This window comes from Aedes albopictus, chromosome 2 (assembly GCF_035046485.1).
Source record: "Aedes albopictus strain Foshan chromosome 2, AalbF5, whole genome shotgun sequence".
Taxonomy (NCBI): domain Eukaryota; kingdom Metazoa; phylum Arthropoda; class Insecta; order Diptera; family Culicidae; genus Aedes; species Aedes albopictus.
In genome coordinates this window covers 238,114,272-238,140,847 of record NC_085137.1, presented here as the reverse complement: position 1 = coordinate 238,140,847, position 26,576 = coordinate 238,114,272, and the positions used below count along the sequence as shown (strand labels likewise).

The window sequence follows — 26,576 nt, the reverse complement described above, 5'->3', positions numbered from 1 at the left end:
CTGCGCACGTACTCCTAGACCTTCGGTGCTTGCAACGTCGCCATTGGGATGCTCATCGTTATCACAGAGAACAGACATCCAAGCTAGAACAAATTTTCTCGCGGAAGCTGTGTAAGAACTCAAGTATGTTTTTAGCGTTTACGGCTTTTCGAGCCCGTATGAAGTTGATCGTTAGGGTAAACAGGTATAATATGCCCCCCTTAAGCAGAAATGGCAATGTATCTAAAATTGGCGCCTAATTCCATCTATTGTCCACTGCAAATCGTTGTTCATAATGTCAGAGAAGCGTTGCGTTGAACTTTGCCATTAGAGGGACGACTATGGAAGCTTTGAAACGTTTTTCGAAAACGTTCCAAATTTTACCTTATCAAAACAAACGGTGCAATACGCCCCATCAAAAGAAAAACGTCCAGCCCCGTGATAAAACTGTATCAATGATTAATTCCACCACATGCTTTTCATAGGAGGGTCTTTGACCCTAGCTTTGACCAAATGTTCAACTGCATAAAAGTTGCAAAATAGCACAAGCGAACAGAACTAGCTACGTTTACAATGAAGTCAGTTTACAATAGGTAAAATATTACGCCAAAAGCCTCGATTTAAGACTTTTTGATATTTTTATTGCTTTTCTGTACCAACCAACTAACGGACCAGCTTGATGGCAATTATTCTTCAATATTTAAGGTCTCTAATCGATCACGCATGCGAAAAGCACTTGAATCGCTAGGAAGTGAAGGGGGCGTTTTGCCCCGGTGGGGCGTATCATACCCTTTTACCCTAATATTAACTTCTTTTCCCGATCAGCCTAGATAGCTGTGTAGTGTCGGTAGCGGTTAATTCAACTGGCTAAGAATAGCACTACGGACCGCTTGTTCCAGTGGTAGGAGTCCACAAATCAGGTGACCCCTAATTAAAGGTGTTAAGCGGCTTTACGCTTACTGTGCCTAAGAATGAATGGTTAGGGGGTCTTATAAAAACCTAATCGCAAACGGAGCCTGTGAAGTACCAGGGCACCCTCCACAGTATTTTGCCCTTACTGCGCTAACCGGAGCAATAGTGCGGTGGACCTTGTGTTTCTCCGAGACAATCAGCTGCCTTTCTTCAATCTCATACTTGAGGCTGAATAAGGGCGGGATTATGAAGATGTTATTAATTAGTTTAAATTTTCACCTATATGGTTTCGCATTATGCGTTTTACACAGTGTAGAGTACATCCTCGGCTTTGGCGCACTCAAATCAATACCGATCTGGCTTTATTGTTGCTGTTCTTTTTTGTGCTGTGATTGTTAAGAGTTTAATCTTGCCTAGTTTGGGTAGTGGCTACGGTTAGGATAGCTCAGATCAATCTTCAGCACAAAAGAACAGCCTCGATCTATCTTTGTAGACTTATGCAAAATGGTACAGCCCAAGTGTCGTTAGTCCAAGAGCCTTACTTTCGTAAAGGGAATTTCTATCTAGGAAACCTTGTGAATCCGGTGTTTGCTACTTTCAGTAAAAATGAAATGGAAAACTCACGTGTCATGGCTCGAGCATGTGTGCTTGTCAACAACGCAATCGTTGCTCATCTCTGAACTAACTACTAGAGATGTATGTGCTATTACAATGGATGTATCTGTTGGAAACCTCAACAGGAAATACGTTTATTGTTCGGTTTATTTACCGCATGATGAACCATCCCCTACGGGTGCTTTCAAGCAAGTCATTGCATACTGTATTTCAAAAGGCGTTCCGCTAAGTGATGCTAATGCTCACCATATAATCTGGGGCAGCTCAGATATCAATTTGAGATATCTAGTTTGATGGAATACATGAGTAGTACAGATCTTGGATTACTTAACATAGGCAACCGCCCAACCTTCATGGTATCTGATAGAGAGGAAGTGTTAGACATAACGCTTTGCTCTAGCAGAATTAGTCACGAGCTGACCAATTGGCATATGTCAGATGAAGAATCTTTGTCTGACCATCGCTACATCTTGTTTGAACATGTGAACGTTACTTCGCAAACTTTGCGTTTCAGGAACCCCCGGTCAACTAACTGGGATCTCTTTACCGATTTGGTTGCAGCCAAATTTCATGGGTGCTCACCATCAATTGACACTCCAAGTGATTTAAATGAAGCCGTTGATACTACAACGGCCTTCATCATGGAAGGTTTTGAAGAAGCTTGCCCTCTGCGGTCTGTGAAGACCACAAGAGGAACCCCTTGGTGGAACTCCGATCTGGCGAAGCTCAGGAAACAATGTAGAAAGAGTTGGAACAGACAACGTTCTGCTGGATCGGAGGCTTTCAGGTCGGCTCGCAAGGCCTACCAGAAAGCTCTTCGGTCTGCTGAACGATCCGGCTGGAAAAACCTTTATACAAATGTTTCCAGTCTGAGTGAAGCCAGTCGGTTGAACAAAATCCTTGCAAAATCTAAGGATTTTCAAGTGAACGAACTTCGTTTGCCAAATGGTAATTTCACTTCCTCTGATGAGGAAGTTTTGGAATGTTTATTCAGTATACACTTCCCCGGATGTGTGGATATTACATCTTCCTGAAACTCATGGCTTTTCTTGAAGTTATGATTCTTAAGCTTCGGCTCGGAGTATCATAACTTTAAAATCGATTGAATGGGCACTTAATAGCTTTGCTCCTTTCAAAACTCCTGGGGCAGATGGGATTTATCCTATTTTGCTTCAGAAGGGATTTGATCATTTCAAACATGTTTTAAAACAACTACTTGCTTGCAGTTTTGCTACAGGATATATTCCCAAATCCTGGCGGGATATTACTATAAAGTTTATTCTGAAAGTAGGTCTTGTGTCGTATGAAGAAGCAAAGAGCTTCAGACCTATCAGTTTGACCTCTTTTCTTCTGAAATGCTTAGAACGCATTGTCGATCATCACATCCGTGATGTTCATCTGGACAATGTGCCTCTTCATGTGAACCAACATGCTTACCAATCTGGAAAGTCCACTGCGACTCTTTTACACAAAGTTGTTTACGATATCGAAAAAGACATTCGCTCAAAAGCAATCCTACTTGGGTGTTTTCTTAGATATCGAGGATGCCTTGACAACGTGCCTTTCGATGCCACGATGGTATATCTCCAATGATTTCAAATTGGATTTACCAAATGCTCAAAAACCGATACCTCTTCTCGACATTGCTTCAAGCAGCGATAATGAATTTGAGTGTTTGTGGATGTCTCCAAGGGGGAGTCTTACCACCACTTTTGTGAAATCTCGTAGCAGATACGCTATTGAGGCAACTCAATAATAGCGGATTTCGGCGCACTATCATAAAGTCCGAGGCCATAATGTCCCAGGGCTTCATGGCGCATTTGAGGGCTGGTTTCGCCAATAGGGTTTTTTCTGTAAATTCTAGTGAAACATCTTTTGTTCTTTTCACGGAAAGGCGAAACCGTAATGGCGTTCGACCTTTGCGTCTCTTTGATTCTGAAATCGATGTGACTGAACAGGTAAAGTACGTTGGAGTCATTCTTGATTCCAAGCTTTCCTGGACACCTCACATTGAGTTCAGAATCAAGAAAGCTTGTATGGCCTTCGGGCAATACCGGTGAACCTTTGGTACAACTTGGGGTCTTAAACCCAAGTATATCAAATGGATTTACACAACTGTTGTTCGGCCAATATTGGCCTATGGATGTCTTGTGTGGTGGCAAAAGGGCGAAATGAGAACGATCAAATCAAAGTTAGGCCATCTGCAAAGGATGTGCTTAATGGCGATGTCTGGAGCGTTCTCTTCAACTCCCACGGCAGCGCTCGAAGTTCTCTTTGACGTTGCTCCACTACACATTCATCTCAAACAAGAAGCACTTTCTTGCACCTACCGTCAACGGGTACTCGGTCTACTAGAGGAAACTCCTGTGAACCGCACATCAACACACACCTCGTTGTTTCCACTTTTGGTGAATTGGGACAAAATTGTCCTTGCTCCATCAAGTGATCTTACAAATGCTTGTATTTTTCCATATATGACATTTTCCACGAAATTGCCTTCCCGGGAAGAGTGGGCATCTGGATATCTGGAAAGAAGTATTTCAGACGGCATCGTATGTTACACTGATGGCTCCCTTCTCGAAGGTCGAGCAGGTGCAGGTGTTTATTCTCGTGAGCTAAGGCTGCATCAGTCTTACTCACTTGGTAGACACTGCACCGTTTTTCAGGCCGAAATCTTTGCTCTTATGTGCGGAATGCAATCAGCACTTCAGCAGCACGAAATGGGGAAAGTAATATACTTCTGTTCAGATAGCCAGGCTGCTATTAAAGCACTTGTTCCGGCCAACTCTAGGTCGAAGATAGTAATTGCTTGTCGAACTCAAATCGAGGAGCTGAATTTAGCAAACGCTGTTCACCTTGTATGGGTACCTGGCTATACTTCCATCGCTGGAAATGAATTGGCTGATGAGTTAGCTCGCACTAGAGCATCACATGACTTCATAAGCCCTGAGCCAGCTTTTCCGATATCGAAGTGTTGAGTAAAGCTTCAGATTCACACCTTGGCTGCTACTCAACACAGACAATACTGGAATAGTTTGGAGTCATGTCGTCAAACCAAATTGTATTGTACTGAGCCTTCTTCAAGGGTGGCGAAGTATCTTACAAATCTGTCAAAGCAGAATTGCAGCATTCTGGTCAAAGCATTGACTGGCCACTGCCGACTAAGCTACCACATGGCGATTATTCAGCAAGCTGATTCATTTGCATGTGATAGCTGTGAATCCGATTATGGAACTTCGTATCATTTGATATTTATCTGTCCAGTTTTTGCGCAACTGCGTTTCCGAGTATTCGGTAAACACTTATTAAGTGAAACTGACTTCAGAGACCTGAATATTCAGCATATTCTGTTGTTCTTAACCCGCTGTGGTAAAGAGCTATAGGCTCTCTTTCGCTTTATGCGTTATTACAGTGCCCTTTTCAGGGCGCTGTTTGAACCCATTGTGGTACGCTTCCCGAGCAGAAGGGCATACCTTACAAATATCATGCGAAGAGCAGCATGTGCTCTAATATCTAAAATTGTTATTGCTGCGTTATTCTATGAAATGTTATAAGAACATCACAATAACAGTAGGAGGTATTTGAGCAGAGTTTGGTATTGATGTAGTATTTGTTGGTTTAGCAGTGGAAATAACCGAAGAACAAGATTTATTATTACATCATGAAGTCAACGAACAAATGAAACATTTAATAACAAGAAATGTTATTAGTTTGTTATTCAATAACTTTGGGATAACAAATACAGCACTTGAAATTTAAGGTATGCATTCTGTCGGGGTTCGGGGCGTGAATTAAAGCCAAACCGGTTTTGATAGCGTAAAGTGTATTCAGGTGCTTCAAACTGTAATCATTAATTAAGGTATGGTAAGTATAATTTTCTCAACCTTTTGTGTTCTACTCACAATTCGGTAAGCCTTTGTTCTTCTGCACACGCCCTTATGGAAAACCTAACCTCAACCGAGGTTCTTCGATCTACGGTAAGTATTTAGTTTTAATTTTAGCCTTTATATGTAACACTTTCTAATTAACTTACGTTTTCTTTACAGGATTTTACGATAAAGGATGAGCGGACTGCGGACACCTACACGGACTTCGACGGCGCGGTTAGGACTATCTTAGAACCTGAAATCGTGCAATCTGTGTTTTACTGGCAATCGGACAAACTAAGCTTATCTGGCAATCGAGAAAACTGGGCTTATCTGGCAATCGAGAAACTGAGCTTACTAACCACTAATTTTCGTACTGAAATTCACGGAACTAATAAGAAAATTATTCACAGGAGAAATTCTTCTATTCAATTTTTAGTTATCACTGCACACAATGCTGCCTCACACTATGGTCTTCTCTGTGCTACGAAATATGACAACTGATAACCGGAAACGATACTCTGACAGGTAGACCCGTCCGCGTGACGGCTGTCATTCGCACTGCCGCGGCGCTTTGAAAGCAAAACGCGGCGCCTCCGAAACGGTTGGCGGCAGGGTTGCCAGCTGGTCATCTTCTGCGTCGACACATTCATTATTGAAATAACAAGACTTGTTATGTTCTAGGTGTTATTTATACTAAATTTTGGTATTCGTTTTTGTTATTTTGCCTCTTATTACCACCTAATGAAGGGCATATCAAGGTATGGTAGTATTTAAGATAAATACCTTGATATGTTATTCTCTTGTTATTTTCTTCTGCTCGGGTTATGTGTTAGTATCCTTTTCCAGGGTACTTTTCCTATTTCCCTACCTGTCCTTATCCTCATCCTTATTTCCTTCCTTTTCCCTCAGGTAGATGATGAAATAGGCTATCATTTTGGCGATGACATAAATGTCCCAAATGGAGGATAACGTGCCTCTGGAGCCAGCCTGCTGATGCCTGATACCAGGTACATCCAGTTCAATATCTCTAAGACTCATTCCGAGTCTGTTAATCCGAACACTATCAAGGTCCAGCCAACAGCTCCTCCAGACCAAAAAATGGACGGGTCGGAATCAAATACAGAAGCAGAACCAATTTCGTCATTGTCCATGTCCTTACTGATGCAGGGCAATGCTCTTTAGAACCTATTGTTCCACTTAGCACTAGATGGAGCGATAATCAAAGCTGGTATGCAATGGAGAGGAACCATTGTTAGGCGATCGCATATGCTCCTGGGAGTCGCGGACGATATCCACCTCATCAGGATCGACCGTGGACCATGGAAGAAGTGTTCATGCCTTTCAAGAGGAGGACTGCGAGGATTGGACTTATGATTAGACAGGGACCAAGTACCGACATGATTGCTAGTGCCGGTGGTCAACATCGGTCTGGTCGTGGTAGTGATAACGAAGTGGTGCTAGGTGGTGAAAATTGTGAGGTTGTGGACGAATTTGTTTATCTTGATACTGTTATTGTGACGGGCGATAATGGCGATACCCGCGAGGTGAGAAGACATATTGTGCCTGTGAATCGGGCTTTTTTATTCTGCGCGGTATACAAGAATCTGATTCTTTCGGTCGCTTTATACGGCCATGAATCGTGGACGTTGAAAGAAGCTGATCGGAGATATGTTTGAGTCTTCCAACGTAAAGTGCTGTGAACAATACTCGGCGGTGAACTGAAGGACGGCATCTGGTAGCGTCACATGAACTACGAATTGTATCAGGTACATAAAGCGATGGGTGGGCTGAGCATGTAGCTCGTATGCCGAAGAAACGACAAACTAAAACCATATTTAGTAGAGGACCATAAAAAACGACCGAGACCAGTGGATACGAATGCTTCATTCAGCGTAGATTCACCGCTACGAGTTGTAGCCCCTCAAGTACCAAGTAATAAAAAATGACTAAGCGGAAATTTCTGAATGTTTTTGTGAAAACATTTGAAAAATAAACTGATTGGAATGGACAAGTAAAATTTATATTCTAATGATAACCTCGAAAAATCAGAAAAGTGATTTTTATCTTCAATATATGTTTCATCTGTTAATTTTGACAAGTCTGGAAGTCTAAAGTCTTTTTAAAGTTCTATGAAACGACAGCATTCGTTTCTCCAGCATTGACCACAGTGCGCTAGCACCACACCGCTCGGTTTGCGAAGGCTTAAATCGAATCCGACAAGTAAGTGATAGAAGTGGAGCGCACATTATGAGATATGAGTCTGGCTCGATGGCAACTGAAGCTAACGAACGGTAAATTCCTCCGTTCCGGGAAAAATGATATCATTCAACTGCATCTGAGAAACGAAGACTAGGCATGGCGGCGCGGCGGCGGTCGGCACTGACTGGCTGCTTCGAGGCTCCACCACGCCACGGAAAGACACCAGATGGGTTGTCGATCGATGATGAAGCGGATTCTGCCTCCCCCAGCTCGCTCTCCTTATTGAAGCAACGCAACGGCAGAGAACCTTGTTGCGGTATTAATATTTAGACTAAGGCAGCACATTAAGGCTCCCTAACGAGATGCTCCTGTTTCAGAGATTGGTGCTCGTTCGCCTACACGGCACTGCGTCTATTGCGTCTGCTGTTGGACATCTTCCTCGGTCGTTCGCTTCTGGCTGTCGTCTTGTCGTAGGCCAAGGCACCACCGCTTGGGGTAGGTCAAATAACGGATGACATTCTCAGGAAAGGAGTTAGTTGATGCATTTGAGCTTATTGGCATGAGTTAGGTCATTGTTCAAAGTCGTTATAATTTCACAGTATCTGCCATTGTTGATGTCAACTCTGCTGAAATTACTTTTTCAAGATGTTGATATTATTCAACATTCCAGTAAAACCTCCTATAACACTGCTCGACAAAATTTTACAAAATTTGGTGTTATGAGATGAGAAAAAAAGAACAGGGGTTTGGGACCCTAGAAGTGTCATAGTGAAAGAATTTTTGAAAAATATTGGACCGGGCCTTCACAGTTTAAAACCGAAGTTTGTATGGAGAACTTGGGGTGTTCAAAAAATATGTGCATTAGAACGTGCCGTGCATATTTTTAGGCGTTTTCGGTATTTGGGTTAGTTTCGTTATTGTCTAACGCCTAAAAATATGCACGGCACGTTCTAATGCACATACCAATTGAACACCCCAAGTTCTCCATACAAACTTCGGTTATGAACTATGAAGGCCCGGTTCAATATTTTTCAAAAATTCTTTCACTGTGACACTTCTAGGGTCCCAAACCCCTGTTCTTTTGAAGGGCTTTCTTTGCCTGCCATTGCATGAATTTGTATATTGTGAGGCAAGTACAATGATACATTATGCCCAGGGAGGGAGTCGAGAAAATGTTCTCGACCGGAACGGGAATCGAACCCGCCGTCCCCGGAATGGCGATCCATAGCCTTAACCACTAGGCTAACTGGAGACCCCTCCTAATATATAGTTGTGATTTATTGGATTTTTTTATCCTCTGTATAAAAATAGAAGAAGCCATTCATTCCCAAATTACTACATAAAGTGTTTAAAAAAATCTTGTAATGCTTAAATATTCAGATTTCATAGTCTTTAATCTTTACAAAATCACGTGAAATGCAACAAATTTGTGTTTTTTAAGTTGAACTCAACATTCACCGCGACAACCTTTTTGTTTATTGCTTGCAAACATTCATGTGTGAAGTAGAATATTTTCTCGGAGCAATAAGCTCACATTTCTCTTGTAAATTTTAAAATCACGTATATTTTAAAATAACGTATATTATAGGATTAAACACTATATTTACTGCGCAAACCTTCTTATTCCCGAGCAGAAGGGAATAACAACAGCATAAGAAAATGTGTTATTTTGGCAAAATAGCTGAGTAATGAAATAAGTAATTTTCATGTTATTAACATAACAAATTATGTTATAAACTTGGCTGTCATAAGCGACAAAATAACAATAATCAAAGCAAAGATAACCGTACATATCGTAGTTGCTACTCCGTGATTGACCAGAACAATCGTAGTTGCACAGAGATCCAATGAATGGTGCTTGGGACTAGCTACACACTCTCAATGTGCACAAATCGAGAGTTCAATATTTAAAAGCCAATAACGGCGCCGGCCACGTCCTAACGGTCATCGGGAAAGGGGAAGGAATGTTGGTTCGACAACCGTTGTTACTAGACACCGTGGAATCCAGAGCATCCCCACACTTGTCTCAGGAAGGAGTATTTGTTAGTAGGGTAGGGTAAGGTGTGGAACTTGGAGCCACCTTTGGTAGGTGATATGATCCACAAGTTATATGAAAATACACGACACGGTCTTCATCCCGATTATGATTTATTTGGTCGCGATAGTAAGGGTATTGGACATACGTCAACGATCTTTCTATATTAAATGCGTTACCGCATTGATCGTTTACACTACCGTGAAAACCGACTTTCCCACGAAAGTTATCGCGCGCTTCTGATTTTGCATTCAATATTCGCGTCCCCATCTTCCTACCGAGAAAACCGATCGACTCACGGAAATAGTCGCGCGTTTCACACAATATTGAACTTAGAATATACGGAGAATAAACTTTCATGCTTAGATAGCTATTTTTGAATTATGTGTTTTACTAAGAGTAGTTCCATGTGTTACCTGTGATCGACAGCCGTTGAGATAATTAAGCCAATTATTTTTAATTTGCTCGATGATTGTTGTGAACTGCAATCACTTTCTTTCATTTTTATCGCTTCAATATTAGACCTGCACCAGAACTACAAGATTAATTTGCAGATATTACAGACTCTAGGAGTCCTAATGAAAACGCATTGGCGAAATTACCCCAACTTCTTCTTCTTCTTCTTCTAAAGAAAAAAAAAACTCGGAATGATCTCACCCAGTTCCATGTCGTCGGATGACCGCAACCATTTCTTGACTCCTTTAATTTTCTGCAATACTGTTTGCTACCAAGTGTTCATCCATTGTTATCACTTCACGAGGAAGGGAAATGTGCACCTGCCTCAAACACGTGTCACTTCTCACTTATTCCTTCGAGCAATGCTACGCGACCGAGATTTTCATCGTAACTGCCACAAACAAGCGTCACTTTTTTCCGCCGAACAATGCAACCCGATCGAGATCCGCAACTGCCCAAAACATGTATCAATTTTTCACTTTTTCATTCAAACAAAGCCACCCGATCGCGGTCCCCATCGCAACTAAAGCGGCAAAATAACAAAAATGTTCCTGGAAGACCAATTTAATAACATGTTTTTTTTCAGTTTTTTTTTGTATTTGTGAATTTTAACTTAATGCTAATTCTCTACACATTAATAACATATTTTGTAAGTTCGATAACAACATAATAACAATGAATTTGGGAAATATTTCAATAACAAATGTTTTTTTTTTTTTATTCTTAATCACTTAACCTAATTTACAGCTCTATTGTCCACTGGGGCACTACGTGAGCAATTTCAATTGACAGCTGCACTTACATTTTGTACAGCGCCTAGATTCTATTCTACTTTATCGAGCAGGTTGCCTTTCTGCTGCTTTCACTTTTTCTACTTTATACCTAGTAGAATGATGAGCACAAGGATGATGATGGATGGCCGTTGTTCCTTTCCAGTCCGATTGGGGGGTCCATTATGAGTAGCAGTTCGCCGATGTCCAGGTAATCCGGGTCCGTTTGAGCCAAGGGGCTCAGAAGAGGGTCAGTGTCAGTTGCTCTCGGGGGAAAAGCAACTGACGAAAAATTGCAAGTGCCGGGGCTGGGAATCAAACCCATGACCATCCGCATATGAAGCGAACGTGTGACCAACTACGCCACGGGCCCCGGCAATAACAAATGTTGTTATTTTAAAGTTATTGATAACAATCCAAAAGCAAAATTAGATATGATATTAAACTAATAACAAAATCAGTAATAATGCTAGGGTCTTGTACCATTTGGGCAGGTTTACCTATTTTTGGCACTTGCCGCTGTAACTAAATTAATTTTATACCTAAATGGCACACGATGAGTTACATACATTAAAATCAATTGGCTTGAAGTTGACATCAAGTGCCCAAAATAGGTTCACCTGTCCAGATGGTAAAAGGCCCTATAACCTATATGAATAATGAAACAATCGTTTAGAGCATATTAATACTCATTGCTAGTTATTATATAAAATTAATTGAAAGTTTTTTTTTTTTACTTGTTCGTTTATTTGGAAGGCTTAATTGAAAGTCACACAACGCAAAATACAAGATGAGAAAATTTCTAATAATACAAGATGTACTAAACATGGCTTGCTCACTGTGCCCCACCCACAAAAAAAAAAACGATACGAGCGCCTCGGGTGGGGCAGTTGGCCAACTAGCAAATTTCTAAATAGACCGCTGAAATGGTGTATGATTGGAATTATTGGTGTTACGTCTGATACGTTCCAATTAGAGGAACTAATTAGATCATACACTCGGTATGCTGTAAACAATGTGCTGTAAACAAAATCTCGACTGATGTAGTTTCAATTTCAAAAGTTGTTATTGTTGTGCTATTGTTTATTAAATATTTGTACACTTTCAATAGTATAATAATAACTAAATTTGTTCCATAACAAAACAAATGATCAAAATATTATTTTATGGGTGTATATCAATAGCTTGATCATAACAAAATAAGATTGTCTTAATAACTTAACTTAGTAATAACAAAACAAGATATAAAAACAGATTATGTGATTTGATAGTTATTAGTTTGATATTCCCCTCTGCTCGGGTTATCATTAACATTATTTGCTTACAAACAATCACGTGATCAACTTATTTCTAGAGCATATATCATCTACATGCACTGGCGTTCTACGCATAATTGTTCCATGTTATATGGGATTGCACATTACTTGCATGTTGTAATGCAATCCATATCTGTGCTGCCCTGCCTCACACAATTATGTACTGACAAGTGATGGGTATAAGTCATCGAAACTAAATTTTGTACACATCAAGGGGAATAGTTGTACTATAAGGTGTATTGATGGACATCCCCCTGCACCCTCCCCTCTTTTGGTGGGGGTCGAAATAGGTGGCTTTTTTTTCGTATTATCCGGAAATGTTCGTGGAAATTGTTTAAATACATGATTTTTGTCAATGAAAAATAGGTTACGGAGATCTTTGATGTCCGATTTACATTGATTATCAAGTCCAATAATCCTAGATCACCCCAAGGCCTCCAATACGTTATGGAATTTTTCGGTTTGTTTTGATGTTCTAGGATATCCAAACTATCCTGGAGTTACGACTTACATGATCAACGGGATGTACCGCAGCTCCAATTTAATATAACTTTGCTGCTTTTGACCGTTACGTTCTGAGTTGCTTTGTAATTGATCGAAAAGTACTTGCTACGGTTTCGGAACACTTAAAGGTTTGCAAAATGTCCTGGAGTTCAGGATCTACAGAATCTACCACAATCACTGTGCAATGTACGTTAGCGGTTATCGGTCATTGTTATACATGGTACTCCGGAATGTTACGAGAAAATCTTTCTCAGATTGTACGTCATTGTAAGCAGAGATGCCAGATATACAAATTTTTCTGTATTATACAGATTTTGATCTTCTATACAGACAAGATACAGAGTACAGAAAAAAAAACAGATTTTTAAAATGTGATACAGATTTCTACAGAAAGCATAAAATTTGAAGTTATTTTCAATAAATTTAATGGAAACTTCATAAATTGCTGCTTAAACTTTAAAGAATTTATGAAAATTTGTCACATATGTTTAAAAAAAAACATATACCAGTAAAAATTTAAACCCATCAAAAAGTAGTACATTTTTGTTACATTCTTCTTAAATCTATGACTCTCGGTGTCTGCTATAGCCTCAATTTCGGCGATACAGAAAAATCTGTATTGATACAGATTTTTGATAAAATAATCTGGCATCTCTGATTGTAAGGTATGCAAAATATTCTAGAGCTCAGGACTTTCAAAGTCTACAGAATGGACCATCATCACTATGCAATCTATGTTGGTGATTATCGATTATTGTTATCCATGCTACTCCTAAATGTCACGAGAAAATCTTTCTAAGGTTGTACCACATTGCATTGTGAAGTATGTAAAATGTCCTGGAGTTCAGGACTTTCAAGTTCTGCAGAATTTTTCATCAATCGAGTTTAAGATTGGATTTCGTTTATAAGAAATTTGGCCGATTTTCCGCGAGCCGTTCAACTTTCCCTGAGAGAGAAGTCTCCAATTCAGCCGAGCAAATCTAACACGACCGGTGGTCTCTCTTTATGAAAATGGTGCTTAAGCCGCCGAGTATTAATAAATCTCTAGAGCAATTTAGCGAACGGTTACAACATTCAGGCGCTTATAGAGCATATGACTTAAATTCCATAACGTATTAGAGACCTTGGGGTGATCTAATGCAAATCAGACATCAAAGATCTCCATAACCTATTTTTCAATGATAAAAATCATGTAGTTAAACAATTTCACGGAACATTTCCGAAAAGAACACCTATTTTGAAACCCCACCAAAAGGGCGGAGGCTGCAGGGGGATATCCATCAATACATCTTTTAGCACAACTATTCCTCTTGGTGTATACAAAATTTCAGCTTAAAAGCTTGAAAAACCACTGAGATTTAGATTTTTGAAAAATTTTGAACCGTCTTGTGATTTTAAGGGTTTACCCTTTAACACATTACTTGTTGACAACTTTCTGCCGTGCACATTCTTTGTTCTTCCATTTTACGATAGACCATTCAATGGTGAAATTTCTATCAAAATCAAATTAAAAATTAAAATATAAGCTGGTGTGTTACTGTGCTTCTTTTTTCAATCTACAACAGCTTGGCAAGCCATTGGGAAGCAACCACCCTTCAGTCTAAGCTCAGCTGAGCTCAATTTTGCTTATCTCTCTTCTCTCTTCTTGGCGTAACGTCCTCACTGGGACAAAGCCTGCTTCTCAGCTTAGTGTTCTATGAGCACTTCCACAGTTATTAACTGAGAGCTTCCTCAGCCAATGACCATTTTACATGTGTATATCGTGTGGCAGGCACGAAGATACTCTATGCCCAAGGAAGTCAAGGAAATTTCCTTTACGAAAAGATCCTGGACCGACCGGGGATGCTTATCTAGCCTTTAAAAATTCCAATGAAATTTCCAGAAATACAATTCAGGTCAAAATTTATATTCCAATCCAGCTGCTTGCTGACGCGAAATGAAGCCCGGAATTACGCTTGACGAAGAGATTATCACCCCATCATCCAACAGACGGCACCTGTCTCAGTCCCGCGCTGCCAAAGAGTACTTTGAAACAGCTTATCGTTCATCACCAACCTGAGCAAGACGTACCATCAGCTACCACCAGCACCACCACCATCACCATCAGACGCTCTAACTAAAGTAATTTCAATGACGCCAAAAAGTGTCAATTAACGAGGGCAGGATGAAGACGGGCTCGGAAAGATAAAATCCCAGTTTAAATCAGTTTGGTAACCAAGCTTTTGCCGCCTCGCTCGCACCCCTCCGCTCACTTAGCAGGACGAGCAGAAGAAAATGCGGAAGTGGCAGGTATACGTAAACGAAAGCGAAGTGGAATTCCAGGGATTAATTTCCATCCTTTCGAATGGCGCACAGGATGGGCTTAATGTAATCTACACGCTGGCTGCTGGCTGCTGGTACACCTTTTCTTCCCGAGCAGGAATGAATAACTGACACATAACTGGAGAATACCAAAGTCAGGTATCATACCAAGACAAGGTATTAGTCTGTTATCCAGGTATTGAAAATAACTTATTTTGGTATTTTATAGGTATTGATACAATACCTCAATGAATTATTGGTTTGGTGTTGAGGACTGCTTGAGGTATTATTCAATTATGGAAGAATCGCTATTTGTATGGAAAAATCTCCGATTATTATTTAGGTATTGCCATACCTGATGTCATTATTCACACGTTATGCACAGAATACACTCCAGTTATTATTTTAGGTATTTTACCACTTATGCAGGGCTACTTAATACCTCATTCAGGTTGTAGGTATTCGGTTTTCCATACCTGAGTTAGTTATTCTTCAGCTATTTTCATCTGCTCGGGTTGCACGATTGTTCTATCCTGTGACCAAAAGGACACCAAGACAGGGTGTCGTCATCATCGCCACTGCCGCGCCGTCTTTGTTCCGTGTGGCGTAGTCAAGGGAAGTTTAGTTGGCTCCGATGTAATCCAGTTGTAGGATTTTCCCAAGGAAGAAAGAAAACCGAGATTTTTTCTACCCTTTCCGGGCAAATAACGAGCGAACCGAAAGCTGGCGTTACACAAGCTTCAAAGAAGGGGAAAGGGATAGTAAACAGATGCTGACTGTGCAATAAATATGATTTTATTCCCTAGCAAATGGATACCTTCCTCGGAATAATCAGTTGTCGAAGGAAAGGAAACTCAATTTCTCCCTCCCAACTAACTGTAAGCTCCAGTAGGTGTGTTGTCATGAACTCAACACAAGCTTTGGATTGCCACTTTATTTTCGCTTTCGCTTTTCTTTTCGTATTCAATTTAACGGAATTGTCATTCCTGATGCTGGCAGGCGGATCAGCTGCTAGAGCTTTTGGTAATCATGAGATACGATCGGAAGGGAAAAAGGCAGACAAGCAAACGATCAAACTTCTCCCCCAGGCCGGGTGGTGAAATTCTCGAGTGCTCGCACATTCACACTCGACAAGGCATCAACTTCCAATCATATAAAATTCTTATCATTGCTTTCCTCCCCTTTTTCATGGGTGTTTCGGTTTGTTGAAAGCTTGTGAGGCAGGGTTAGCAAAACTGTATCTATCAAAATAAGTGCCTAGTTATGAAGAAAATACTCTTTTTTTAGCGTAACGTCCTAACTAGGACAAAGCCTGCTCCTCAGCTTAGTTTTCTGTAAGAACTTCCGCAGTTAATAATTTGTTTATTTTTAATCACTTAACAAAATTTACAGATCTTTTGTCCACTAGGGCACTACGTGAGCGATTGCAGTTGGCAGCTGTACAACCACTTTTGTGCAGCGCCTAAATGTATTCTATTATTCTTCTATATCGAACTGGTTTATTTTCGCGCTGCCTTCCTTTTCTACCCTACCATGGTAAAATGATGAGCACGAAAGATGTGGATGTGTAGCTGTTGGTTGATCCTTTTCCCAGTCCGATTGGGGATCCGTTATGAGTAGCTGTTCGCCGACGTCCAAGTACCCGGGTCCGTTTGAAACATGGGCTCAGAAGAGGGTCAGTGTCAGCTACTCTAAGGTGAAAGGGCAACTGACGAAAGTTCCGGGGCTGGGATCGAACCCATGACCATCTGCTTATAGAGCAAACGTGTGACCACGGGCCCCAGCATCAGGTCTTAATTGAGAGCATCTTAAAAAAAGTTTGAGGAAAACGTTAAAGAACTCCTGGAGAAAACTATGAAAGAATTTCAAGGGATATTTCTCAAACAACTGCAGGAGACATTTCTGAAAAAAAAATTGCAGGAATTTCAAAACAAAATCAATACCAAAATTTCTAAAGAAATCCTTGCTCACATTCCCAAAGAAATCCCTGGAATGATGGAGAAGCCACTGGAAGCATTTCTGAAAGGATCTTTGGAGAATTTTCAGAAGAAATTTCTGAAAAAATCTATAGGAAAATCAGTAGAAGCGTCTGGAGAAATTTTTGAATGAATTGCTGGAGGAACATATAATGAAATCCAATCTGTTTTCTGATCAACTTCATGGAGAAATATCCAAAAAGCTAGTTTAGATGTAATCTGTGGAGCAAATCCTAGAGGTTTCCTTGGGAAAAATTCTGGAGCATATTTTTAGAAAACATATAGAGGAATGCCTCTAACAATCTTTATATGCAGAAGTCTCAGGGCAACTTTCTACTAGAACTAATTAGATTAATTATGCAAAAATCACTGAAAATCTTTGGAGGAGCCATAAAATAATATCTGAAGGAATCCCAGGAAGAATTTCTGGAGAAATTTCTTATAAAAAAGCTTGGGAAAAATCAAAATCCCTGGAGAAACTCTGAAGGTATCTGTTGGATTTTCTGTTAAAAATTCAAGGAAGCTTTTCTGAAGGATTTTTGGAGGAATTTCTGAAGTTATACATGTATGATTGTAGAAATCAGTTTTTGGAGTTTTTTTATTAGAAAATTTTTAAAAGAAAATCTGATGGAAAACCTGGAAGAATACTATATAAAAAAGATGGGATACTTTCAGAAGAAATCACTGCAATAATTTTTGAAGGATCCTTTAAATGAAACTCTAAGATAAACATGGGAAAATTTGGTTAATTTGGTAATTTCTAAAGGAAACCACAGAGACATTCCTTAACGACTTATTGGAAAGTTTTCTAAAGGAAGTCTTGCGGTTTTGGACGAAGATTTTTGGAAGGAATATTTGGAAGAATTGATTAATTTAACTGTGGAAAAATCATTTAATGAATAACTGAAGGATTTTCCCAAGCATTTCCTGGAAAATTGTTGAAGGAAGCTTTTCTGATTAAAAAACAGATTAATCCACCTAGTGGTGATTGTGCTTTCTCGTCGAATATGTACTTATGATCGGCATTAGCCGATCATGAGAACACCTACGCTTAACACGATTCATGTAAAATTTGACCTTCTTATGAACCCAAATTGTGCACAGTAATTTTAGACGCAAAAGGAGATTGGAAAAGCTGTGATAAGTGATGATGCGATCTAATTATAATTTTCCCATAACACGTTGATCCATCCTACTTTATATTAACAACGCAGGAATTTGAAATAGTGTGATTTGATGAGATTGCTTTGTTACGATTTTTTTTCTCTTGCATATACAATACATACGAAGATTTTGACTATTTCTTCACCTTTAATCTTACCCAACAATTACCAGTTGATCGAAAAGCCACGATTTGATTTATCGCTAACATTGGTTTTGTTAACTTTCATGATCCCACTATTTGATATGTCGCATGCATGGGTTTGGTTCAATTTTACGTTTGGCCATTTCCGGCGGACACCTGGAACCGATTCCATGACACTACTGGTTGTCCCAAATATTGTATGTAACTATTTTCTTGTCAACTGGTTATCAGGCTGCCTAAATAGCCGCAAATTGATGTGTTGCATGGGGAGCATCCATTAAGTATGTCATGCATGCATGGGATTGGTTCTCTTTTATATGAGGCTTTCCGATGGGACACCCGGAAACGGTTCCGGAACAAGACTGGTTCATATATGGTTTAAGACTATTTTCTTGCTAACCGTTCATCAGGTTGTCGAAAAAGCCGCTGTTTGATGTGTCGCATTAGCCTGGTACAGGGTTCATACACTAAAACCTCTTTTTATGCATATTTTTTCTATGCACTTTTAATTTATGCACCTTTTTTTATGCCCTGCATAAAAAGAGGGAAAGCTACTCAGAACCAATATTGTGCATAAGAATATTTAATAATGACAGGAACTATTACAACGGCGGCCGGGGGGTGCTACAGATGAGAGCAAAGGAAGGTTACAGGTTTGTTTTTCGGTGTTTCCGAAGGTCTCATGTGCGTTACATGGGCTCCGAGTGGGTCTTAAGGGGATTTCGGAATCATTTCAGGAGTCTCAGGCTGGTTTCAAAGCCGTTACGGAGGCGTTTTTAGGGGTTTTGGTTTAGGAGGATTTTTTAGACATTTCAAGATGTTTCAGATCATTTTCGGCGTGATTCAGAGGCGTTACGGAAGTGTAACGGAGGAGTTTTCGGGGTGTTCGAAGCCTCTCAGGTGCGTTACATGGGGTCCGAGGGGGTTTAAGGGGGATTTTGGAGGTATTTCAAAACGTTTGAGAGCATTTTTGGAGGGATGCAGAGGCGTTACTTATGCGTTACGGAGGAGTTTTCGGGGTGTTCGATGCTTCTCAGGTGTGCTACATGGGGTCTGAGGGAGTTCAAGGGGGATTTTTGAGGCATTTCAAAATGTTTTAGACCATTTTCGGCGTGATTCAGAGGCGTTACGGAAGCGTTACGGAGGAGTTTTCGGCGTGTTCGGAGCCTCTCAGGTGCGTTACATGGGGTCCGAGGGGGTTTAAGGGGGATTTTTGGAAGCATTTCAAGACGTTTCAGAGCATTTTCGGCGGGATGCAGAGGCGTTACTTAAGCGTTACGAGAAGTTTTCGTGGGGTTCGGAGCCTCTCAGGTGCGTTACAAGAGGTCCGAGGGGATTTAAAAGGGGTTTTGGAGGCATTTCAAGACGTTTCAGAGCATTTTCGGGGGATTCAGAGGCGTTACGGTAGCGTTACGGAGAAGTTCTCAGGGGTTTTGAAGCCTCTCAAGTGCGTTACATGGGTTCCCCGGGGGTTCAAGGAGGATTTTTGAGGCATTTCAGGAAGTTTCAGAGCAGACTCTGAAATACCTTAAATCGCCCCTCCAACCTCATGCAACGCCCTATAAAGTCTCCTGAGATCCCATGAATTGCCCCTAAAGCCCCTTGGAACGCCTCTGAAACCCACTTAATACTATTAAAATACCCCAGAACTCTCCGTAAGCCTATGAAAACACCAAAAAATCTTGACAGACCACACTTGTAAGGCTCCTCAACCCCCCGAAACAACCTCTTAAAACGCCCTTGAAGCCCCTTGGAACCCTCTTTTTGGGCTCTCTGGGAACATTCTGGAAACCCCCTTAGCCCCACCTTATCTGCCCAGGAGCAAGATCTGTTCTCGCAAACTAGATTTTCTAATTAAAGCCCAAACTTAATTTATGCATAAATTTCCCTCTTTTTATGCCTTTTTTAATTTATGCACATTTTTAATTTATGCAGTCCCAGCCATGTGCATAAAAAGAGGTTCCAGTGTATGGGGAAATACAAAAAATGGAAAAACTCAACTTCCTGTATACTTTTTAAGTTCCACTTTGGTCCCATATCATCTGTGCAATATTTCAGATCGATCGGAAAAACTATATTTTAGCGCCCGCCATTCTTAGTTTTTCATACGATTTACTATGGGGAAATGTTACTCCTGCAAAGAAAAATCGCTAAGAGTCACCCCTAGATCTCTAAAAATAATTCGATGAATGATTTCTGTAGAAAACTTTACTAGGAATCAGACCTCCGAAGACAGCAAACCGATGCGACGTTCGTGGAAAAAGTTATTAGGCCTCATCCGATCGATAAAATGACGAGATTTTATTATTTATTGTTATTCCTTACATGTTAAACCGCTTTTGCATGCCATTCGGTTTTCAGTAAATAACTTTTTCCACATGCCTTAGATCGCTTTGCGGTCTTCGGAGGGTTGGTTCCTCGTAAAATTTCCAGCAGAAATCATTCATCGATTTATTTTTAGGGGTTAAGGGGCAACCTGTGGCGATTTTTCTTTGAAAAAGTGATTTTCCCCATACTAATTCGTATGAAAAATTAAAATGGCTGGCGCTAAAATATAGTTTCTCCGATCGAGCTGAAATTTTGCACAGTTGATATGGGGCCAAAATGGAACTCAAAAAGTGTACAGGAGTAAAACGTCTTTTTGTGTCCCACGCTAGTGTCGCATGCATGGGTTTGGTTCACCATTATATTTGGACACTTCCGGTGGGACATCTAGAACCGGTTCCGGAACACTACCGGTTCTGATATGGTCGGAGACTTGTATCATGCTAACCTTTCATTAGGTTGTCAAAAAAGCCGCGCACTGATGTGTCATATATATGCATATGCATGGGTTTGATTCACTTTTATATTTGGCCATTTCCCGCGAGACACTCGGCACTGGTTTCGGAGTACAACCGGCAGTACAAAATGTAGTCTAAGCCTACTTCGTTAATACCCGGCCATCAGGTTATTAAGAAAGCCTTGATTTGATGTGTCGCATGCATGGGTTTGGTTCACTTTTATGTTTGGCCGCTTCCGTCGGGACCCAACGAAACCGGTTTCGGTATGCTACCGGTTCAAATATGGTCTGATACTATTTTCCTGCTCACCGTTCATCAGGTTCCCAAAAATGCCGCTGTTTGATGTGTCGCATAAATGGGTTATATTCAATTTTATATTTGGCCACTTCCGGCGGGATACCCAGAACCGGTTCCGGAACACTACCGGTTCAGATATGGTCTGCGACTATTTTCCTGCTTACCGTTTAACAGATAATCGAAAATGCCGTGGTTTGATTGGTCGCATGCATGGGTTTGTTGCATTTTCAAGTCTGGTCCGTTCCAAGGGTACCGGTCCGGAACACCTAAATGGCTATAACTCCGGAATGGCTGGACCGATCTGAAACATTTTCAATAGGAAACAATACGACTAGACTCCGCGTCGAAAGAACCGTTGGTCATCAATACCCGATGAGGTTTACTGCCAAAAAATGATCTGGGTTTATTTTGTACACACACATACACACACACACACATGCATCACTTGAATTCGTCGAGCTGAGTCGATTGGTATATGTGACTCGACCCTCCGGGCCTTCTAACAAAATGTAATTTTTGAAGTGAACATATAGCCTTTCCAATACACTTAGTGTACGAGAAAAGCAAAAATCTCGATAAATTTCCAAAACAATTCCTGTGAGAACCCGTAAAGATTTTTTCAAGAGATTTTTGATGAATTTCTAAAATGAATTACGAAAAAATTACTAGAGCTTTTCTTGGGGAAAATCCTAGAGTAACTCTTGAGAAAATACGTAAAGAAATAACTGAATTAGTTACTGAATGATTTTTTGAAGGAATCTCTGGATGACTTTCTCTTGGCAACGAAATCATGCAAAAATTTCTGGAGAATTTCCTGAAGTAATCCTTGGAGAAGTTTGTGAAGGTATACCTGAAGGAATCCCGATAAGAATTTCTGGAGAAATTTTCGTAACAATACTTTGAAAAACTTGAATTCGCTGGAGAAATTTCTGGAGGAATCTGGAAGGTTTCTTAGAAAAAAAAACATAGAATTTCTGTTTGAGTCTTTGGAAGACTTTCCTAAATTCTTGAAGATATTTTTGACTGAATCCTTGGACAAATTTGTTTAAAATAAATTGAAGAGATTCGTAAGGAACTACTGGACAACTTCTGGAAGAACTTCTGAAGGTATTTCTTGAAAATATCCCAAGACAATTTCTTGAGGAAAAGCCTAAAGTAATTTCTAAAGGAATTTGTAGAAAGTTTTTTCTGACAGAATTCCTGGAGGAATTTCTAAAGCAATCCGTGAAAGATTTTCGGAAGAAATCCCAGAAATAATGTATGAAGGAAGCTTTAGGGGAATCTTTAAAAAGGAAGGATTTCATTAAGAATTTCCCGTAAGAATTATTAAAGATATCCAATTTTCTAAAGAAATTCTAAATATTTGATTTTCTGAAGACGTCACTGGATAAATTTCTGAAGGAATTCGTGGAAAACTTTCAGAATTCTGGTACTTAGGAAGTCTATGGGCGCGTTGCGGGAGACATTTTGAGAGAAATTGATACAGGAAACTGGAGAAATTTCCAAAGAATTTCTCGATTGAAACTCTGTGGCAACTCATGGGATATTTTACAAAATAACCGATTTTTTTTATCCCAAAGAAGATCATTTCATCCTACAGGGATTAATTAAGAGAAAAAAATACAAAAGACAATCCCTGAATGAATCTCAGTTTAATAAAAATTACTGAAGTAATTTATGAAATAATTCTTGGAAGTTTCCCTATAGACGGTAGAAGGTTTGCATGTGGATGTGAATGAAGGAACCTCTAGAAAAAAAATTGAAAGTTTCCCTGGATGAGTTCCTGAAGAATTCTAGGCAAGATATTGTAAAATAACTCTTTTTGAGAAATTTCTGAAGGAATGCTTAGAGCAACACACTGCAGGCAATACTGGAGAACTTTTTATAGCAATCTCTGGTAAATATATTCAGTTGAATGTGTTTCTGAAGAAATCGGGGATGAACCAGTCTCGGGCTGAAAATCCCCATAATAAAGAGCCAATAATAATCTGAAGAAATTCCAGGAGAAAATATCCAAATGAATCCCAGAAAGATTTTTGAAAACACTCCCTGGGAGAATTTTTGAAAGAGATTTTCTTAAAATGCATATGCCAAGCAATCCAAGTGAGTTTTTCTAAAAAAATCTCAAGAAATTTCTGAAGAAACCCCAACAGAGATTTCAGAAAGATTCCCTGGATAATTTTCTGAAAAAAATCCCTAGAGAATATATTCAAACTCAAACGAATCGCAGGAAAATCTCTGGAAGAACTTTTGAAGCAATCCCTGGGAGATTTTCTGAAAGTATTCCTGAAGGAAATTCTTGAGGAATGCATGGAAGATTTTCTAATGCAGTGGTGCTCAGGCTGAAGGATACCGCGGGCCAAATTTACAATTCGGGATCGACTGGCGGGCCGCATAGAATATCGATGAACAAAAACAACAAAAATAACCATTATACAACACATTTATTGAAAATCTAAACCGTTTTCAACTTGTGCAAGAATTAAACTTGCTTCATTACATACATACATTTATTTGTTCAACATCATTAAGACAAGACATAATCAACAATAGTACGCCACAATACTCGGTTTGTGGCTGCCGCTCTCCATCCTCGGTCGCGCCCAATGCTCGCCAAGTCACGATCCACCTGGTCCGCCCATCGTGCTCTCTGCGCTCCACGCCTTCTTGTGCCAACCGGATCAGTTGCAAACACCAGCTTTGCAGGGTTGTTGTCCGGCATTCTTGCAACATGCCCTGCCCAACGTATCCTTCCGGCTTTGGCCACCTTCTGGATGCTGGGTTCGCCGTAAAGTGCAGCGAGCTCGTGGTTCATCCTTCTCCGCCACACACCGTTCTCCTGCACACCGCCGAAGATCGTTCTTAGCACGCGTCGCTCGAAAACTCCGAGTGTTTGCAGGTCCTCCTCGAGCATGGTCCATGTCTCGTGCCCGTAGAGGATCACCGGTCTTATTAGCGTTTTGTACATGGTGCATTTGGTGCGTGGGTGAATCTTTTTCGACCGCAGTTTCTTCTGGAGCCCGTAATAAGCCCGACTTCCGCTGATGATGCGCCTCCGAATTTCACGGCTCACGTTGTTGTCAGCCGTCAGTAAGGATCCGAGGTAGACGAATTCCTCCACCACCTCGAAAGAATCCCCGTCTATCGTAACATTACTACCCAGACGGATCCGGTCGTTTTCGGTTCCGCCTACCAGCATGTACTTTGTTTTTGAGGCATTCACCACCAGTCCGACCTTTGCTGCTTCGCGTTTCAGGCGGGTGCCACCGTTCCAAATGTTCTGACAATAATGTCCAAGTCGTCTGCAAAGCACACAAATTGATCGGATTTTGTGAAAACCGTTCCCCGGCTGTTGAGCCCGGCTCTTCGCTTTACACCTTCCAGAGCGACGTTGAAGAATAGGCATAAGAGTCCGTCACCATGTGGCAGTCCCTGGCGAGATTCGAATGCATTGGATAGTTCACTCGAAACCCTTACGCAGTTTTGCACACCGTCCATCGTTGATTTAATCAGTCTAGTCAGCTTCCCAGGAAAACCGTTTTCGTCCATGATTCTCCATAGCTCTGCGCGGTCGATACTGTCGTAAGCCGCTTTGAAGTCGATGTACAGGTGATGCGTTGGGGCTTGCCGTATGGTGAAGATCTGGTCGGTTGTCGACCGGCCGTCGATGAAGCTGGCTTAATAACTTCCCACGAACTCATTCGTTTAGGTGACAGACGACGGAATATATGTACAGCCAAGCAAAATGAGAATAAACAACCACATATAATAAAAAAATATGACAAAGCAAAGCAAATACAAAAACAATTCTGGTTTCTATTCGAAAACGAGAAACCTCGAGCAATACAAACCCTATTCTTACACTCGATTCGTTACCAACATTACCAAACAGACGAAAGAAAGCATCCAATATACTTGTTTTCAACCTGCTCCAAACGAACAGCTCCTCCATACTTGATTCAAAGCACAGCCAGCAAGTGCTTCAATGTAAAATTATGGCAATGGGATATCCTTCCGTTTCCGGTTCCGTCCTCCAAATCAACAATACTGATGCTGCTGTATGCTGGCTCAGAAGACGCATTTCCCCTAGCATCAGAGCATTCTTCCTAACGGCTTGCCATAACAATTTCTCCTTTTTCCGATTCTGCTGCCGGGGCGTGTCACCCCGCACATCACCCCTAAGAAATAAGCAAGTCGGCTCAAATCGAAACTCCTATCATTCGAACAAAAATTATTGCAACTGGAAACATAACAACGCCCAGTTTAGCACACGTGTGGTTAGCCACAAGGATACTGTGCGTAGTCGAGGAAACAGCTGAATCAAGCTCATCTGGCCGGTCGGTGGCGACCGGGCTCATATTAAGAGACATTCAATTAGGCGGGAGGACGGCCACAGGAAAGAGGGGATTTTTCCCACACGGCACAAACATACTGTTTCGGACGGTCTTGGTTCTCCTTGCTGAATGGCTTAGGGTACCAAGTATTGTTGGTCATTTTAAGAAATTCGCACCACAGTTTGTTCATTTGATACAAGTGTGCGTTAAAAATCAACTGTATCAGCAGTTCTCACAAGATTTTTATGGTTTGTGTATTGTATGAGCATGAGCATGAGCATGAGCTTAAGCATTCATGACCGTGAAGCTCGTAGTAGCTGCTCAGTGATTGACTAGAACAATAAAAATTGCCCATAGAGCAGGTGGAGCTAAGAATAACACTACGGACCGCCGGTTCCGGTCATCTGTACAGGTGACCCCTATTTCATAGTGTGATGCAGCCATACGCTTAACGTACCTAGATACGAATGGCTAGGGGTCTAATAAACACTTAACCGCCAGAAAAGCCTATGCAAAATCAGGGCGCACTCCACAGTATTTTGCCCTCACTACGCTAACCGGAGCAATGGTGCAGTGGACCTTGTGTTTCTCCGAGACAACCAGCTGTCCTTATTTAGTCTCAAATTTGAGGTTAAATAAGGGTGGGATTATAAACATGTTGTTAATTAGTATAAATTTTCATCTATATGGTATTGCATTATGCGTTTAGTCCAAGAACCTGCGGGAAATCCTCCAGAAACTCTTCCAAAAATTACTCCTGGGATTCCTCCGAGATTTCTTTCAGGCATTTCTCCAGAAATTTCTCTAGGAATTCCTAAAGATTTTTTTCAAGGAATTCCTCTAGAAATTACTTCACGAATTCCTCAAGGAACTTCCTCAAGTAACTTCTTCGAAGAATACTTCCAGGAGTTTTCCCAGGGATTT

At 40.7% G+C, this 26,576-nt stretch overlaps 1 protein-coding gene and 2 long non-coding RNA genes across 3 annotated transcripts in view; 1 reads left to right on the top strand and 2 right to left on the bottom strand.

Annotated features, from left to right (window-relative positions):
• The window catches only part of LOC134287976 (uncharacterized), a 525,221-nt gene that overhangs the window by 68,359 nt on the left and 430,286 nt on the right, over positions 1 to 26,576 (top strand). The gene's annotated exons all lie outside the window — the stretch shown is intronic.
• Positions 1,004 to 25,569, bottom strand: LOC134287060 (uncharacterized). The gene is made up of 2 exons (XM_062848772.1): positions 23,819 to 25,569; positions 1,004 to 1,095 (listed from the first exon to the last, which is right to left on the bottom strand). The coding sequence occupies exon 1, from the start codon at positions 24,722 to 24,724 to the stop codon at positions 23,846 to 23,848; it is 879 nt and encodes a 292-aa protein (XP_062704756.1). The 5' UTR covers positions 24,725 to 25,569; the 3' UTR covers positions 1,004 to 1,095; positions 23,819 to 23,845.
• LOC134287059 (uncharacterized) lies at positions 4,523 to 6,012 on the bottom strand. The gene is made up of 4 exons (XR_009996986.1): positions 5,735 to 6,012; positions 5,540 to 5,628; positions 5,409 to 5,478; positions 4,523 to 5,347 (listed from the first exon to the last, which is right to left on the bottom strand). It is a non-coding gene; the product is annotated as an uncharacterized LOC134287059 (long non-coding RNA).